The sequence below is a fragment of the Triturus cristatus genome, chromosome 5_1, assembly GCF_964204655.1.
Source record: "Triturus cristatus chromosome 5_1, aTriCri1.1, whole genome shotgun sequence".
Lineage (NCBI taxonomy): Eukaryota > Metazoa > Chordata > Amphibia > Caudata > Salamandridae > Triturus > Triturus cristatus.
In genome coordinates, this window is record NC_140587.1 from 161190844 (window position 1) to 161208759 (window position 17916).

Sequence of the window (17916 nt, forward strand, 5' to 3'; positions counted from 1 at the left end):
ACACACTAAAAGGAACAGAACTGATGCAAGTTTACGTGGCTGGGCCCTTTTTCTCATTAGGAAGGCCAGAACAAGGAAATGGAAAACTATCATCGTCCACTTTAAAGAAGGATGAAGCAGAGAGCAGAGCCCTGCATACAGAGGAAGTTAGAACCCAGGGAAAACAACAGATATCCAACAAGTGGGATGAAATGCTACAAGGCCACCGTAAACATCGGGCGCCTCTGAACGTGGCTCTCCTGCCCTTGCAAGATGTGGGCGATACAAGTCCAGCCTAGCACCTGAGGGCAGCGCGGATATGTACTGCAAGAGCTCATGGGTCTCAAGCTCGATCTGTCGCACCCGGCAAGCCCCATACACAGAACTGGCAATGCCTCGAATTTATTATCATGCTTCCTCGCGTGCTGAAAATAGTTTATTTTAGTTAACCCGGTGATCGCCTTGTACTGGCACACACTTAATTGTGTGATGCATGCCACGTCACACGCGAGTTTAAAATGTTTTAAAGTTACAAAATATATCCGCTTAAACCTCATAACTGAATGGCATATTTTCCTGAACAGGGTGTCAATGTCTTTTGTTACGACTTTGAATCCGTAAAATATATCAAAAAGCTTATAAAGATTATAGAAAATGATGTACACCCAAGACCACTGTGGGGCATAATAAACACCTTGTATTGTATTGTATTGAAGCTTGTATAGCGCGCTGTCACCCTACGGGTATCCTGGCGCTCTGACAAAACAGTTATCGCTTATGCTGGGAGAATGGCCAAGACGGAGATAATCAGGCTGCAGGGAAAAGCCAGGTCTTAAGGCTCTTTCTGAATTCCATTAAGGAGTCCAACTGTCTGATCCTCAGTGGGAGCTCGTTCCACATCCGAGCACCTACCACACTAAAAGCCCTCCCACCCATCCTGGCATGTTTGAATCTGGGTTGTGCCAGCAAGTTAGCGCTGGAGGAACGCAACTGTCTCGGGGGGGGGGGGGGGGGGGGGGGGGGGGGAGGGGGGGAGATACCATGTCAATCTTTCCTGAAGAGGGACCGGGCCCGTCCCATGTGTTGCTTTATGGATCAGACAAAGGGATTTAAAAAGGACCCTTTCTCTGTCTGGCAGCCAGTGGAGCTCTCGCAGCGCCTGAGCGGAAGAGGAGTCGCGCCTGCGATTTAGCGCCAACTTCGCTGCCGCCGACTGAACTCTCTGTAGTCCCTGCAGAATATACTGGGGGGCCCCTAAATACAGGGAGTTACAGTAATCCATTCTACTGAGTACCGTACTCCTTACGATCAAGGCTCGCATGTCTTCTGGCAAGAGCGGAAGAATCCGGCTTAGTAGTCGTAGTAGCCCGAAACACACGCTGGCTGTCTTACTTGCCTGCGAGTCCAATTGGAGATTACTGTCAAACAGGAATCAGAGGTTACGTATTGTGTTTGCTGTAGCCAGTGGAGCCTCACCCGGGCAAGCCTGAACTCCACCGGCAGATGTTGAATCTGCCTTAACGGCGAGTAGTGCAATACCTCAGTTTTTTTCTCCATTAAACTGCAGGGAGTTTCTCCGCAGCCAATCTGTGGTCACTCGTACAATTTTGAAATTGTTCTAGGGAGACCGCCTGTTTTCCTTCCAATGAAAATGCCAATTGCGTATCATCTGCATAGTTTACTAGCTCAACCCCAGACGCCTTGATAATAGAGAATAGTGGTTGTAAGTATATGTTAAAAAGAATGGGGCTGATACTGGAGCCCTGTGGTACCCCATACGCTACTGGGGATTTTCCAGAGGAAAACGGCCCCAGAGTTACCACCTGTTGTCTCCCCGCCAGGTAAGAGCGGAGCCACTGTAGTGCTCGACCCTTTACCCCTATTTCCTCCAATCGCTCTAACAGAATTGGATGACTGTGTCGAACGCGACTGACATATCCAGGAGCACCAGAACAGCGGTGCTCCCGGTGTCAGCCCGCATTCGCATATTGTCCATCATAGTGACCAGGGCCGACTCCGTCCTGTGGCTGGGACGGAAGCCGAACTGGTCCGTATCTAGCAATTGATGCTCTTCCAGATATTCTGAGAGAGATCTGCTCACAGCCTTTTCCAGGATTTTAATAGGAAAAGGAAGGAGGGATATAGGCCGAAAGTTAGCCGGGTTAGTTGGATCGAGGGAAGGCTTTTTAATAAGAGGGGACACCACCGCCTGCTTCCATCCCTCCGGAACTGATCCTACTTCCAGAGATTGGTTGCAGATCTGACGCAGCCAAGGGAAAGTCAAGTGGCCATATGACTTCCACACTTTCTGGGGCAGGGGGTCAAGGGGTGAGCCGGAGGAGATACTATAGGCCATAGTATCAAAGGTAAGATCAGTAAAGGTAGGGAAGGTGACCAGAGAATATTGCTGGTCCGGGGACCCCTTGGTTACCTCTATACCAAAGTCCTGAGCAGCTGCTTCGTTGTCCTTAAGAAGGTCAACAATCTTAGCCACTTTATCTTTAAAATGAGTGGCGATCTCGTCACACAACTTTTGTGTGGCTTCTACTTTGTTCTCCAGACATGATGGGGCGGATATGGTTCTTGCAATTCTAAAAAGCTCCTTAATCCCGTTTGGGGCTTGCACAATGGACTGAGCATAAAAGTTAGCCTTACTTTCCAAAATAAGCAGCTTGTACCTGCTCAGTACTATCTTTAAAGTAGCCTTATCCTTATCCAGATACTCCTTCCTCCATATCCTTTCGGCCTTCTTACATTGTGATCTTAATTGTCTCAGGTCTTCATTATACCAGGGCGCTGAAATTTTATTCCTGGTTTTTATTTTTTTCATCGACAAGAATATTCACCTTTGAGCACGGCTTTCTGCATATCGAAACCAAAACAATCTGGCTGAGACTAGAAACCTCCTCCCTTGCTGCATTTCTTGAAAAGCTTGTATTCTAGAACCAATTGGGAGGCTGCCTGGGCACTTACGTAATCTTCAAACTTGGTGATTTCCTCCTCCAGGATGTCTGTTCCAACCTTGTCGTCTTCCACGACACACTGGATCTGGAGCTTCTTGATGCCGTAACCCACTGGAACCAGTTTGGAGGAGCCCCAGAGCAGGCCGTCCATCTGCACTGTCCGCACGCACTCCTCCAGTTTCGCCATGTCCGTCTCATCATCCCACTTAGGACAAAAAAAAAAAAAAAACACTTAGTAAGACAGCATGGCGTCTGCAAGACAATACGTACAAACTCATGTTGCACTGGAAGGGCAGCCCTCATTATAGAGTTTATATAAAGTCATCAACAGAGCCAATTAGTACTAAATGACAGAAAACTGCCGCCTTGCCTTACCACAAACCAGACACAGAGGTAAGAGGGGTCAGATCTGTCCACCTAAGCAGCATTACATCAATATCCTGAGATCATGCCTGGTGGCTGAGGAGAAATGCAGAAACTCCCAAGTGGACCAGAGGACACCTGTGAGGCTCGCCAGTATATTATCAGCCAAAGGTTTTAGGACCCAAGGGAGCTTCAGACTCTTTGCAGGGTCTGTCCTGCCTGCCACAGCTGCATAGGAGGATTTCAAAGCGACAGCAGAATCAGCCTACTAACCCAGGAGTCTCAACTACACAAAGGGAAACGACGATGCTACAACACTGGCAGCAAACAGCAAAGAACAGGGGCTGCAATCTCACCGGCTTGACGTCGAGGAGGATGGAGGACTTTGCAATAATGCCTGGTTTCTTGGACTTTTTCTCCGCGTACTGGCGCAGCCGCTCTTCTCGGATTCGCTCAGCCTCTTCATCTTCTTCATCATCACTGCCAAAGAGGTCAATGTCGTTATCATCGTCTTCCTCAGGAGTAGCAGAGACTTCAACTTTCTTCACTGGAGCAGAAGGCTGAAATATTTTTTTTAAAATTGATCAGTAGACTTCAGAAAGCGTCAATGTGTCCTATCAACTGGAAATTGTGGACTTCACATAACCCCATTGTATACGGCAGAAAATGTGATCTTATCTGCCCATGCTGGAACGCTCTACCAATAGAAAGGCAAAGCTGATGGGATAGCTCATAAAGGTTAGGATCATTAAATCATAAGGAAATGGGTACGACCTGTACCAGGTAAAGTGGAAACAACGTGAAAACAAAAGGAATTGGGCGTCTTAATCAAAATGTTACAATGCTACAAACCAAAAGGTAAATATACTGGACTGACACTATAACAAATTAAGATGATGTCACAGTATTATCAATGTGGGCAAGAATACTTTTATTAGTCGAACATAATTTATACCATTAGCATACTCAAAGTAGTCCTTCAAGGGAGGAGCCAGGCTGAAGAGCAAACAGACTGGGTGCAGCCCATTAAGATTTCAGGAACTCACCAGGGCATTAGTAGTGGGTGCCACAGACGGAAGGGCTGCGGCGGGCTGGCGAGAGACCGGGGATTTCTCAAGTGCTGTGAGACGAACCTCAAGCTTAGAGATTGCCAACTGCAGATCTTCAACAACTGCAACAAACAGGGAGAACATTACTACACTACCAGCAAGGACATGCCCTCAATGCAGACTGTTGCATGGCCTAGACCCGTTCCAACAGTGGGGGGAAAACAAAAATCAAAACCTACAGAGGGAACGGCCTACTCCCGGAGCGCAGAAGGAGGCCCTCTACCATGTAGCACTTTTCTACGTTTTCAATGCCAAATTTAGACCAAGAGAACAAAGAAGGAAACACTAAGTACACACATCTGGGACGGCAGTAGAAAGCGATCCAAAGATGATTTAATACGCAATCCAGAATACTGATGCGGTTAATTCTACTAATAAAAGCCCTTAAAATGGACCATCATATGCAGCACCGCAGAAACAAAATTGTATGAATGCTGCAATGAGCAGTTATGCACAGTGACCTGCAGAATGTCAGCGGCCATGCCAACTTTGTGTACAGCTAACATTTGAAGGCAGAAACTACAATAGTGTTTTTTCTCTGGAAGTTCTAAGGGCCTCAGTCCAGCTTCTTCTGGTCAGGCACTGGTGCACTGCCTGTAATACACACCAATCTAACCAATGCGTTTTACAATAAACAACATGAGGAGGTTCAAAAATGGCTGCTGAAGGAGCTCTTGAAGAATCTTGGCAGCAACAGACAATGCAGGAATCAAACATTTCAGAGCAAAAGATTTTTTATAAAGTTCATAATGGTTAGCACAGCCATCTGCAAACCTACAAAGGCAGGTGTCAGAAGCCCAACATCACTTCAAAGCTCTTTCCAATGAAGGGGCATACCTTTGTGGAGTGACTGGTTCTCTAGCTCCAAATGGGCAACTCTGGTGATAAGGTCACTGGGCTCTCCACCTGGTCCCGCAGGAGGAGCCGCGCTCTGCAACAAATAAAGCCGGTGAGCATAAATATACACAACTCGTTCACTTTACAAGGTCACAGAAACAATCATCAGCAACATGGAATTGGACCCTGAAAACAAGTACTGATGGAGAAAGGGAAATGAAAGATGATTATGAGCCAAGCCTTGGTTGGTCTACTAGAAGGGTTAAAATAAAATTATGAACATGCAATATGGAGTAGAAAGATCTAAAAGAAGGTTCAGGTTGCACACTGCACTCAAGCGTACTCTTCACCCACTCTTGCATAATGCTTGTACTGAAAACAGCCGAATCATACTAGAGAAGTTAGACGCTACCAAGAACCTCATTTTGACTGAGCCTCTGTCTGATAACTTAATAGCGCCAAGAGGCTAGCAACAGCATTAGATTCTCGGAGCGCTACTTAAAACAGTAGCAATGCATCTGAAGTTTTTTTATGGCTATCCTAATCAATGTAATTTTAGCCATTTGGGGAGGTAAATGTAGCACAGCATAACATTTACAAGATCTCACAGCTGACTACTATGAACACAGTTTTAAGCTAGGCTAATTTTCACTGTGTCATTTGGCTAGGAAAGTGTTGGAAATGTGGGCAATAGATAGACTTCTTAGGTTCATGAATACAAAGTTTGCTTAGTAAAAGCGTTTGTTACAACACTGTAAACTGTACAAGAGTATTCCATAACTTTTTTTTACTAGATAATCGAGATTTATTAAGACAAGTTTTGCCTCTGTGTGCCACTTTTTAGTGTCAGTTCTTAAAGTGTTGTCCCAAATGTTAGTGTTGTCGGCCATCTTAAGCTAAAATATATGGATTCGAAGTTTAATGATTGGTTTGCAGTTAAGCTAGGAGAGGAACCGTGTTGATGAGGGCTGTTAGCCCGAAACCGGTCCCAGGATGCTTGTTTCCGGTCCAGGAAAGTCATGGCTTGGCAGTTCGGGCTGGACTGCTCCCATCACGCACAGGGACAAGACTGATTTGCATATAGGTGTGTCTGAACTGGGGTGGCGAAGTGAGCTAAAGAACAATGATGGATTCAACCCAGATCTGTGACTGAGGGGTGAGTGTCTGAAAAGTTTCAGCGCTCCGTCCATCATCTCCTTGTGTTTCCACAGTCAGGAGACCACTCCGATTTCATGCTATAGATAAGGTAAGTGGATGTTCTTGCCTTGTGTCCATGTTAGATGCATTTCTTCAAGAGTATGCAGCAGTGCTTGTTTTCTGCTGCCTCTTCCCCAAGCAGAGTGCTGGATGTGGCTCTGCGCTGCTGGTGCTGCAGGCCCTCACCTCAGTGGTGATATGCCTTCCATGATCCCTCTTGAAAACCGATCAGTCAGGTTTTGTGGGGGGGGAGAAGAGGGTGACAGGCAACAGAGGAGCAGGGGGTGGGGGGGGGGGGGGGGTGAAGCATTCACCAGCAGCCTCAGAGAGTGTGGAGGAGCGGAGGATCTAATGTGAGTGGGCAGTGCCTGGTGCGAACTGCAGCCCTATAACCATTAGTTCAAGCACAGGAGGGTAGATCATGCCGGGGGTAAAGATGCTGGCGGACATTAGGTTGCTTAAATGCCAGCCAGAAAAGTAGTCTTGAAATAACCTTTTCTGCGCTCTTGCTGTGCTATGTATGTCCCGATTATCTCCACCCACTACACTATAGCCAGGACTTCACCCTGAGCTTTGGAAAAGCACCTACATCCTGTCCTGGAAACCTGGATTTAAAATTGCAGGAATCTGGCTTTATTCTACCCTTTGGGCATCTATCTCTCCAAAAAGGCCTGAATAATATGTGAGGTGTTCTCTTAAGCTACCATATTGCACTTAGATTAATAGCAAAGGAGGGAGTTCACTTAAGTAACTGCTGTTTAGGACAGTGCACCTCGATCAACAGATAAAAGGGGAACGCCAGACCGTTAGTACCACTGAAAGAGGGAGCGCAAGACCATTTGTACCACTGAAAGAGGGAGCGCAAGACCGTTTGTACCACTGAAAGAGGGAGCGCGAGACCGGTTTGTACCACTGAAAGAGGGAGCGCAAGACCGGTTTGTACCACTGAAAGAGGGAGCGCAAGACCGGTTTGTACCACTGAAAGAGGGAGCGCAAGACGGTTTGTACCACTGAAAGAGGGAGCGCGAGACCGGTTTGTACCACTGAAAGAGGGAGCGCAAGACCGGTTTGTACCACTGAAAGAGGGAGCGCAACACCGGTTTGTACCACTGACCGCTGCAGTGTCCAAGGAGGTAATTTATTCCTGGCCCCTGCTTGCTGATCGTTAGAATGAACCTCTTGTCGTAAAGCAGTATCTTCAGCAATACTACTATGGATGGATTGAATAAGGAACAATCACTACAAGAAAATTGTGCTTGAAAACAACATCCGCAAGAAGTCTCTTTGTGGATTCCACTAAAACAGATCTCGTTTTACCCGAGAAAACCAAATATTAGGTCCAAGGCCTCAAAGAAAAATCATGTACTAAAAATCGAACTGATGATGGATCTTTCATTTCTCTTGTAAAAGAGTCCCAAGATCAAGAATCTGAGAGCAACATCTGAAGAGTTAACAGAAAAACAATGCCAAAAAATCTTGATATGCCATGATTATTTTTCCCTTAATCTTGGTGTTGGAATTAGATAACAGATCATGTGCCGAAAACTCAGAGCCGTAACTTCCTGGTCATCCCCAGGGCAGTCAGTCTTCCATTAGAATGCATAGGTCTTCACCCTGTGCTTGCAGAGGATTTCAACTTCCAACCTTCGTACAGCTGCTCAACAGTGAAGGAGCACAAGTAACCGGTTGGAATTCTTTAAGCCGGCAATAGTGAACTTGTTACTGATTAACTGTAATTTCTTTCATGCGAGAGCGATCAAATCATCTAGGATTCCTCTTAAAACGTCATAAATGGGAGTGGTCTGCTGCCATTCACCCGTTTGGGGTTCCCACTTCCAATTGGATTTGGAGCAAAAGCACGCTCTGCAAGATTGAGAGGGCCTGGGAAGAATATTCCAACCCCTAGGTTTACTGCACCAGAAAAGGTCAGTCAGTTAGTAGGGAATGCCTGGCTCGAGCTCCCTGGGACTTTATGTAGTAGATTGAAGCAGATGAAAAGCCAAGAGGATTTCTGCCCTCAATTCCGGACGCACTGGGCCTAGAAAATCTGCAGGAGTTAGAATCTCAGAGGACTGGACTATCAAATGCCAAAAAGAAACCGGCATTGGAGGATTAGTATTTACCTGGATTTTATGTACTCCCACCTCCGATAAAATAAAAAAAATCCATTTCAGGTCAGAAAGAAGAGGGGCCTGGCGATACTGCTCAATGCAGGTGTACACTTCCCATAAGGAGATAAACTCAAGATATCTCCGATGTACAGTAAGTCTTAATCATAGTGCCTGTGTTGCTGTTTAAATGTGTATGTGCCACACGGGAGGTTAAATAATCCTTCTATTAAAAGATTAGTGAATGTGAAGCTAATCCAGATTGTATTGGTTATTTCAACAAAAGTTGTGCATTGCTTTGTGAAATATTCTTTAAAGAGGAATTGCATAGATCATAGAGTATGCCAGAGCTTCGACTGAAGCCTGGCTAAGCAGATGGGAGGCAGGTTCCTTCTGCAGGGCCTTTGAGCCAGCATGCTGGGATTCCCTGGGATACTGAAAGGGATAGTCGAGGAGGATGTTCCAGCTGCTCGGACACGGAGAGGAAAGAAGACCTGCTTTACGAGTGTTAGAAATGGGGGCCCCAGAGGGTATTATCTTTTTTCTTGCACGCCTATATTCTAAATTAAGAGCCTGTGTCCGTTTTGGGTCACAAGGCGAATGTACACCTATGTTTAAGATTGGGCGTGGAATTCGCCAGGGTTGTGTGCTAGCCCCATTGCTTTTCATTATTTTTATCAATGAAATTGAATCCTTCCTTAAATCTCTGGCAGTGGATGCCCCCAAAATTAATAACGAATATGTTCCCGTGTTACTCTACGCGGATGACGCGGTTTTAATTTCACGTACACCATACGGTCTTCAATTGTTGTTGGATGGTTTCATGCAATTTATCAAAAGCAGAAAGCTAGTTTTAAACAAATCCAAAACCTATGTTATGGAATGCGGCCATAGGATTGGAAAGAAACAACCCTCTTTTTTCATAGAGGGTCAAAAGGTCCAGGTTGTTGATAATTTTTCATATTTGGGGGGTTACTTTTTCAAATAAAAACACCTGGGCAATTGAACTTAAGAATGTACGGTCTAAAATGGCCAGGAGTGCCTTTGGTATTTTTACTATGGCTACCAAATTAGGAGATAGGCGGATAAGCGACATGCTGAAAATATATCAGTCACGGTGTGTCTCAATTGCATTGTACGGAGCAGGCATATGGGGCTATGCCCCGGCAGGTTCTCTTCAGGTTGGAGAACGTATTTTTGAAAAAACTTTTGTGTCTGCCAAGCTCTGTCTCGAACACCTTAGTGCATAACGAATTGGGTATTTGCCATCTCTCCGATTTGGCCCCCCTTAGACCTTTGCTCCTATGGCGCTCCATTTGGATTAAAGAAGAGACTTCCTTGTGTAGAGCTATCATCTCTGACTGTCTTACTTTGGACCATTTTACAAGGATTCCGTGGTTGAAGTATGCTATCGATAGCTTTCGGGTGGTCTTTAACATCGACATCCTAGAGGATCATCACGGGGCAGATATGTTGTCTAAAACTGATCTCAAGCAGTGTTTTTTACAACAGGCTGCAATTAAGAGACATCAGAACAGCTCCAATCTTTCATCTTATACTTTTTATCATGATTTAAATGAAGTTGTGGGCTTTCAACCTTATCGGTCTCAAATAACTTGGAAGGCACATCGGTTTGTGTTGACCAGATTTAGAATGGGAGTTGTCCACAACATTGTTGCCTTCCCGATTATGAATTTACATCCTGTTGGTCCATGTGATAACTCCACTTCCCAAAGCACTGTGCACTTTCTTCTGCTTTGTCAATTGTATAAACACTTCCGGATAGCTTATCTGAAACCCCTGTTTTTAAAATTTGAAGTCAGAACTATACGTGACTGTATGTGTCTACTTTTTAATTTACATCATCCGGTAGTATGTTTTTATACGGCTACTTTTCTTCTTAAATCCATTAATGCTAGGAAAAGTATGCTTTTTTAAATGTTTATTTTGATGAATTTTTCTGCCTCTGTATTTATAACAAATTTCTGTTGTATTGTGTGCTTTTATGAACTTACTTATTGTTCGAATAAAGCCTTATGAAATGAAATGCTTTACGAGTGATGATGCAATCTGGTTTTGCAGCCTATTTATTAATGTTTGTAAAAGGGGATTGTACATCTCCAACTGAGTGACCATAATATAGATGGGTGAACTGCTTAGTTCATTAAACAAGATGGGGACTCTTGGAACCTGGAAGGAGGGAAAGTGCTGGCACGTGGAAATAGGAAGAGGACATACTGGCCAACGTTAAATACAATGGTACGGACTGATCTCTTGGAAGATGTACTGTCGGGTAATTTCCAATCATGGAGAGTTCATACTACAGCTACTCAACATTTTGAATTTATTTTGAAGAGGTGGCTGAAATAGGACACTTTACCCCGCATTTTTCACTCAGCAAAAACGTTTACAACACAGGGCTTTACAACGCAATCTGTTACAACGCATTCCTCATTCCAACGCAATTACTATTCTAACTCCAGGGGGCTTTACTTTGGGGAATGCATTGTAACAGTTTGTGGTGTAAAGCCCTACGTTGTAAAAGTTTTTGCGGAGTAAAAAAAATGCGGGGTAATGGCATGCGGAGTAAAGCATGTGGGGTAAAGGATGTTACCCGTTGCTGGAGCTTGTCAATTCCTCTAGATCGCCAGGCATTCAAAATGCCAGTATATTTACTGTGATAATAGAACCAGAAGAAAGAATTCAAGGCGGACACATTCATTCATATTTTTATTCCCAAACTCGAGTGCAGTGCACCATCTCCTGAGAAACGGTGTCCTTCCTACAGAACGCTAGGAGTGCAAATGCCAAGTTCCAGGTGGATTACCAATTCATGTGCTTAAACAGAGTCCCCAGTAAGTGGAAAATATTGGGGTCCTCTCGTGCTTATTCAAATACAGTAGGTGCCCCGCCCTCTTGGACTGGTATCTCTTTTCCTCTGTATAAGGGTTCCTGCAAGGACCCCGAGTACTGTAGGTAAATAGCTCTCCTAGACGCTGGTGGACAGATGTTTGGTAATGCAGCATTGGAGCATCTGCAAGAGTGTGGAGCAAAACAACTTGTTGCCCATCGAACAGTCTGCTTACCGAGCAAAGTAGACTTCCGGACTTATTACAGTACTTTAGGTGGCACTGGAAATCAAGTTTTTTTGAAAAGGCAGCCAATTAGCAACGCCTCAATTGTCTATGCATCAGAACTGGCATATCTGATGGCCAACTTTGTGGCATAAACCAGCAGCCCTCCAACTGGTCGTCAACTCCTTGCTGGACCATACTCTGGACCCTGGATCAAGATGCTGATGGGAGCAGATGAGCATCTAACTAGCCAAGTTAACAATGCAAATGGTGGAAAACAGGTGCCCGTTGGCATTACTGCTTTCTTACCCTTTATCTTCACGACTTTCCACACATTTTGTAAAGTGATGAAAAATGTTCCCCCGTTATGAGGTCCAACTGCGCCATTATATGCAGATGTCATCTTGGATCTTATCCAAACAGGCCAACAATGGGAGTTAAAACACTTGGAAGATTCTGCAGGCCTACACTTCTTTAAGGTAATCAACTCCAAGACTAGGGAGGGTATATGTCCAAAAGCGGGCTAATTTCCCTTGGATTTGGGAGTGCAACGACTAGAAAAAGCCTATTTTTTCATTTTTCTATGTGTAGTAATGTCCCAAAACATGGATTTCACCTCCACGAAGATCAATTATTCAAAAAAGGAATAAATCATTGTGGAGGATAAATAATGCTTTTATAATTTGAGGCAAAAGAACAAAATTAAATACCTTCTACAGATGTACACTACAAAGCCTCACCCTGCTATCTTATAAGGTATTAAATGTGTCTTTTTACAGCGGTCATTTTAAAAAGTCGAGTGCAGGGGAAATGTTAACGTCATTGTGTTTGATTTGCAAAAGACATAGTGGGATGTTATTTTTTAAATAAAGCATCAATTGCTACCCTTCCATGTTGTAGGAGTACAATTTCTTAGGCGGTTGAAATACCTTGCATATAAAAAGATTAGTGGTCTGCACATGTACATCGGGGGGGGGGGGGGGGGGGGCACGTCGGTCTCATTTGCAGTCTCATGTAAAGTAAACATTAATAAGTTGTATATTACCGAGTGAGCTCAGACTCCCTTTTGCATCAAAAGGCCCACATTGTATGCAAATATGTTGTAAGACGATCCTTTGGAAACTCCAAAGGGCAGAATTGCGAACACAGATGGGAGAAAAAAAAAAAATGGCATGGACAATCAACTCACCAGTTGTGTGATCCGTTTGGTAACCTTCCCCCCCCCCCCCCCCTTCACACGTGGAATGATACAAAATTACAGGGTGAAAGATATGTGCAGTGCCACCCAATGAACCACTACCCTTTCTCGTACGACCCGCGGTTGCCTTATACTCTGTTCTGAAAGAATTCCCAACCATGGCATGAAATCTACACTGGGTGCACCTGTGCGGCAAGAAGCGCGAGCGGTTGCGAACGAGGGGACTGAAGGATCAGCTCTTGAAATAAGACACGTGCCCTCCATTACCAATGCATGAAGATTACATGGCAAGAAATGAGCGGGAAGCGAGTAGTACTGATGGGCAGAGATGACAAACACCTGGAGAACTGCCCTGGTAAACATGCCATGAAGGCGTTTGTGCGCAGCACATCAAGTTTGCAGAAACCCTGAGGGGCGTACCAGGTGGCTCCCATTCAAATTAAGTCTACAGAGAAATTGGAGCGTTTTATCCCTAAAGGGTTCAAAGTGCGCTGGTCTCACAGGCAGCGGCAGATGTTGGGGATTTCGGTCCCTCATTTAGAGCCCCATCCTAAAGCAGTGTGGCGGGGAGATTAGAAGGTCGCTAGTAGATCTCAGAATACTAGATTTGATCGTGTGGGGATCCCTGCGGACTGCACTTTGAGATCACTGCTGGAATCGAACTGATGGTGGTGCTCAGTACCAACAGCTGCTGCTGATTATGTACAGATAGGTTTTCAGGATAATGACTGCCGTAAGCTCAGCCATGTAACACAGTTTGCATCATGACTTTTTGTGGCCTTGTACGACTGCCGGTCTCTGGGGACACGTTCTGTACATCTGCTTGTGTTCTCTTAATATTCCCTTCGGTCACATGAAGTGAAAATACGGAGTTGGGTATACCAGAATATATTCGCCCTAAAGGGTATGATGAACATTCACTGGGCTTGTTCGCTGCACGGAAAGCGCACGCGCAGAATCGGCGAGTTTCTTTGTTAAAGGAGTCCAACGCAGCGCCACGTTTTTAGTCCTATTGGTTCGATTCCAAGTGGCTGACTCCTCGACAAGAGTGCATTAGCACCAGCCAGTTACAAGACCTAGAATGAACACGTGCCTAGGCGTGGGTTCTACCAAGGTGCAAAAGTGAACGGGCCGACTGCAACGAACAGACAGACCTCGCACCTGCCTTTGCACGACATGCCCGGCCTTTAATAAGAGACTCAAACTACAGCGCGAGCCTGCCGACGGAAGGCAGCCAGAGGCGCGTCTCAGGAGACCGCTCTGAACACCTGGTCCAGTTCTACCAGCTGAGCTGAAGTCCGGCTACCACAGGTCTGTCGGCAGGCACGTGACGGATGGGAGGGCAGTGACTTCGGAGTTGTCTCACACTTTCCAAGTACTAGCTGAAGTTTAAAGTACAGCCTCAAGGTGGTGCTGTTGCCACACTTTACACATGTAGGACTAACGCACAAGAATAATTAGGAGATACTTGACAGATTCATGCAGGACACACAAACAGGATGTACATACAGGGCTCATCCAGTTCCTGGGAGCCGATTAGCAAGCTAGGGAACACTATGGGTTAATCTCATCTGGCGTCGCTTTCTTGTCAAGAGCCCAGCATTGCTCCTCACTTACAGAGGGGGGCACAGACTGTCTCGGAGAACGGACTGGCTTGGCTTCGGGGGTGTCACGAAGGACAGTCTTGAGCTGCAAAGGTGGGGAAAAGGTTACATTATTTTTTTCAGAATGAAATGAAAAAGCATTGGCAGAGGCAGAGGCTGGGCAATCATGCGCCTGGAACACCGCAAGTCGGCATGCAGGAAGAGCAGCAGCAAAGCATGAAGCTCTTTGGAGAAGGACGACAATGGGCAAACCTTGGCAAAGCCAATAGGTCTGGTGGTGCTTGCCAGCCTCCTGGCTTTGTCAATGCTGGCTTAATTTTGCCATGGTTTTCATAAAACTTCGGGGGGAGCCGCCAGCCCCTCGTCTATGTATATATAGATCAGAATCATGCAAACGGTCATGCTTCAAGGTGCTATTTTTCAGATTCTTCAACGAAAAAGGCGAGATTTGAGCGTCTTAAAGCCAACACTGTCATGTCATGTAGATTTGTATAGTGCACCATCACCTGGGAGGGTATCCTGGTGCAGAGAAGGAGAGTCTAGTCAAACCCAGGGCCTTGTGGGACTACTCACAAAGCAGGCTTCAGCTTCTTGCGGAATTCAAGAAGTGAGGAGGAGGAGGAGGATCATATGTGCAGTGGCATGTCCTTCCACTCTTTAGCAGTGCTGTAGGAGAAGGCTCGACCGCTGGATCTGGGTTTCTGGTTGAATGGGATGTGTCCAAGTAGGAGACCCGACGAGCAGAGGCGTCTGGTAGGTTTTTGAAAGCAGATGTGTTTGTTGAGGTATGCTGGGGCAGTCTTAGTGCCTTGAAACTGGGGGTGAGGAGTCTGAATTGTGCTCTTTTTTAGGGGGAGCCAGTGAGCTCCTGCTTGAGTGGAGTGGTGAAAGTACAGCATGGGAGGCTGAGAGGGATTCTAGCTGCAGAGTTGTGAATGGTTTGTAGGCTTCTAGTGAGTTTTTGGTTGATTCTAGCAGAGAGGGTGTTCCCGTAGTTCAGCTTGCTTGTGATAAGGGTGCGTGTGACCATTTTCCGGGTGCTCATTGGGACCCATTTGAATATTGTACTCCGCATCTTCAGGATATGGAAACATGAGGTGGTGACAGCACTGACTTGGGCGGTCATGCTTTTAATGCTGTTAATCCAGAGGTTCTTGGCGTGGGTGTCAGTCCTAGCTCTGTTGACCACAAGGAGTCCCACACTGAAGTGCTCTTCCTGAACATTACGATTTCCGTCTTCCGCTTTGGTCTTAAGGTGGAGGGCCTCACTGGTCAATAGACCTCTACAAAAGGGGGGGAAGACTCCCACTTGCCAAGAAAGTAAAGTCCTGGGGACCATGAAACGATACGGTATGAGTTTGGAAAAGGACAGGCAGTTTTTAGTAAAAAGGCTTCATTATTTAACACCTCAAATTAAAGAGAAGTGGTGCTGCCAACTCAAAAATCCAATATTGGTGTCTACATGCAGGTGTTCTATCCAAGCTTCCTCAAAATTCTCACAATGTTTATATAGTCCAAACCTGATGGGGAACCGTACATCAATTGGGGGTTTACACATTTGTATTTCATAATTACATTTGACATACTTTCAAGTCTAACATTTCAGGCAGTTTCAATTTTAAGAGATGCACGAGTTACATAACTGTCCCAAGGGCTTCAAGAAACTGGCAGCCATGTGATGTGCAACAGAAGTACCCACCTCATCAATCAGTGAAGAAAAAAAATCGGCCTACTATTTTTATATTTGTAAAGCCTCTTCTCTTTTCTCTGCACACTTCAGTCATATCTTACTTCTGGTAAGGAAAGGGACTTCACAAACCCTTTGTAGTGGCTCACACCTAGTAAGTGCAGAGTTGAAGTGTTTGATATGCCACTTGTCCAATTAAATTTCTTACAGATATTTTTTAAGCTGGTGCTGAACGTTTCAGCACAGGCCATTTGGTCAGCCCCTAACCTCTTGCGGTCTGGGCCAACGTGAAAACGCAATTTTTCACAGGAGGTAGAAAGTCCAGAGAATCAAGGTGCAGAATGAAGCACTTGTACTGGGAGCCTCCGTAAAGTGATTCACTTGCAAAGAGCTTTGAAAACATTTCTGTTCATGGGGCGGCAACTGCTTTGACGGTCTCGGACTGAGTATGGTAAAGTGCAGCAAGGACTCGGTCTACATCCAAGCCAGAAAGAATCACCATTTAAGCAAAGGAGTCACTTCCCTGCATCCGCGGGCACCTCTACATCGACGCCCAGTTTGCTGATCCGGTTGTCCCACAGACATCGCCCGGCTCTACAACACAGGTAGAGATTTGTTGGTTCTCCAGAGGCCTGACCAGTCTTCCCTGTAACTTGGGTGAATGTAATCCCTCTCCAACTGACCTGAACTGACTCCCTCTGCACCGCGTCTGTTGCCAAGGCTTGTTGTCTCTCTCCACAATGTTAAAGCTCCAAGAATCTACAGCCGTTAGCATTGCACAGCTCCAAGAACGACGTCCTGCCTGCATCCTCTGCATTGTGGGTCTTCATCTCCTATGTGCTGGTGATGCTTCCCTACGACTCCCTGTGCCTGCTGCCAGAGGGTCTTTGAGGGGGCTACATTGCTTCCTGATGGTTCTCCTGCATACGGAGGGCCTGCTCTGACTTTCCCTTGATGGGTTAGTCCCACAGACTTCTTTCGCAAACCATTGTTTGCGTTTGCCAAGGATGGTTGGTGGTTCTGCCAGCCACGGGCCTTATTGCACTTGTCGACCATGGGACAGCTCGTGGACCGCTCCTTTATCGTCGCTTCGTCTCCACAGCTGTCACATCAACCTCATTGTGCAACAGCAAGAACCTTCAACAAGGGCTAGTATTGTGCGCATGGTCACCTCTGGGTAGTTTGGACTCTGCCACCTCTACTTTCAGGTTCTTCTTGTCTGGATTCCATGCCCTGGTTCCACTGGCCTGGTCCACGAGACTCTGTGGCTGCTGATCTTCCACGATCCTCCATCGGTGTCTACAGGTGGTTCTGAAACCATTTCATCCCTATGCACCTCGGTCCGTGTTATAGGTTCCCAGGGTATCCACAGTTGTGGTGGCTCTTCAACGTTTCTTGATCCATGTGGTTCCTTTGAGAAGAGTCCTAGAATAGTAAAAATCCAACTGCAACTTACCCTTTGCTATCTTACGGACGCTTGATCCAGTGTAACCACTCTGCACCTGGGCGTCTTGGGGTAACTGGCTACTCACCTTGGGTGGTGCCTCTCTTCCCCTGGGGTCCTCCATCCCTGGGAATTAGTCACGTTTTGGTACTTACCTCACATTCCACTATTTTGGTATATGCCCCCCCACCCACTGGTTGGGCCCTATGTGCAATCCAATGCTCCTTACCCATTTCTGACTTAAGCATTTGTGTGTATTCGATATCTCCAGGTAAAAGATATACCAATGTCTAGTGTGTGATAATAAATACAAAGTATTCTTATACTAACCTGGTGTGGTTCATTCTTGTGTG

General features: G+C 45.8%; 1 protein-coding gene across 5 annotated transcripts in view; it reads right to left on the minus strand.

The window, feature by feature from the left end:
• LOC146830506 (uncharacterized) overlaps positions 1-17916 on the minus strand; it is a 115418-nt gene that overhangs the window by 48101 nt on the left and 49401 nt on the right. For 3 of the 5 annotated variants that reach the window (XM_085604698.1, XM_085604695.1, XM_085604696.1), the window contains 5 exons: positions 14446-14517; positions 5252-5345; positions 4352-4476; positions 3662-3865; positions 2953-3147 (listed from right to left, as the gene is read on the minus strand). In XM_085604698.1, coding sequence (XP_085460824.1) covers positions 2953-3147; positions 3662-3865; positions 4352-4476; positions 5252-5345; positions 14446-14517 — 690 coding nt within the window. The remainder of the gene's footprint in view (positions 1-2952; positions 3148-3661; positions 3866-4351; positions 4477-5251; positions 5346-14445; positions 14518-17916) is intronic. The other 2 variants (XM_085604699.1, XM_085604697.1) reach the window with 1 other exon arrangement.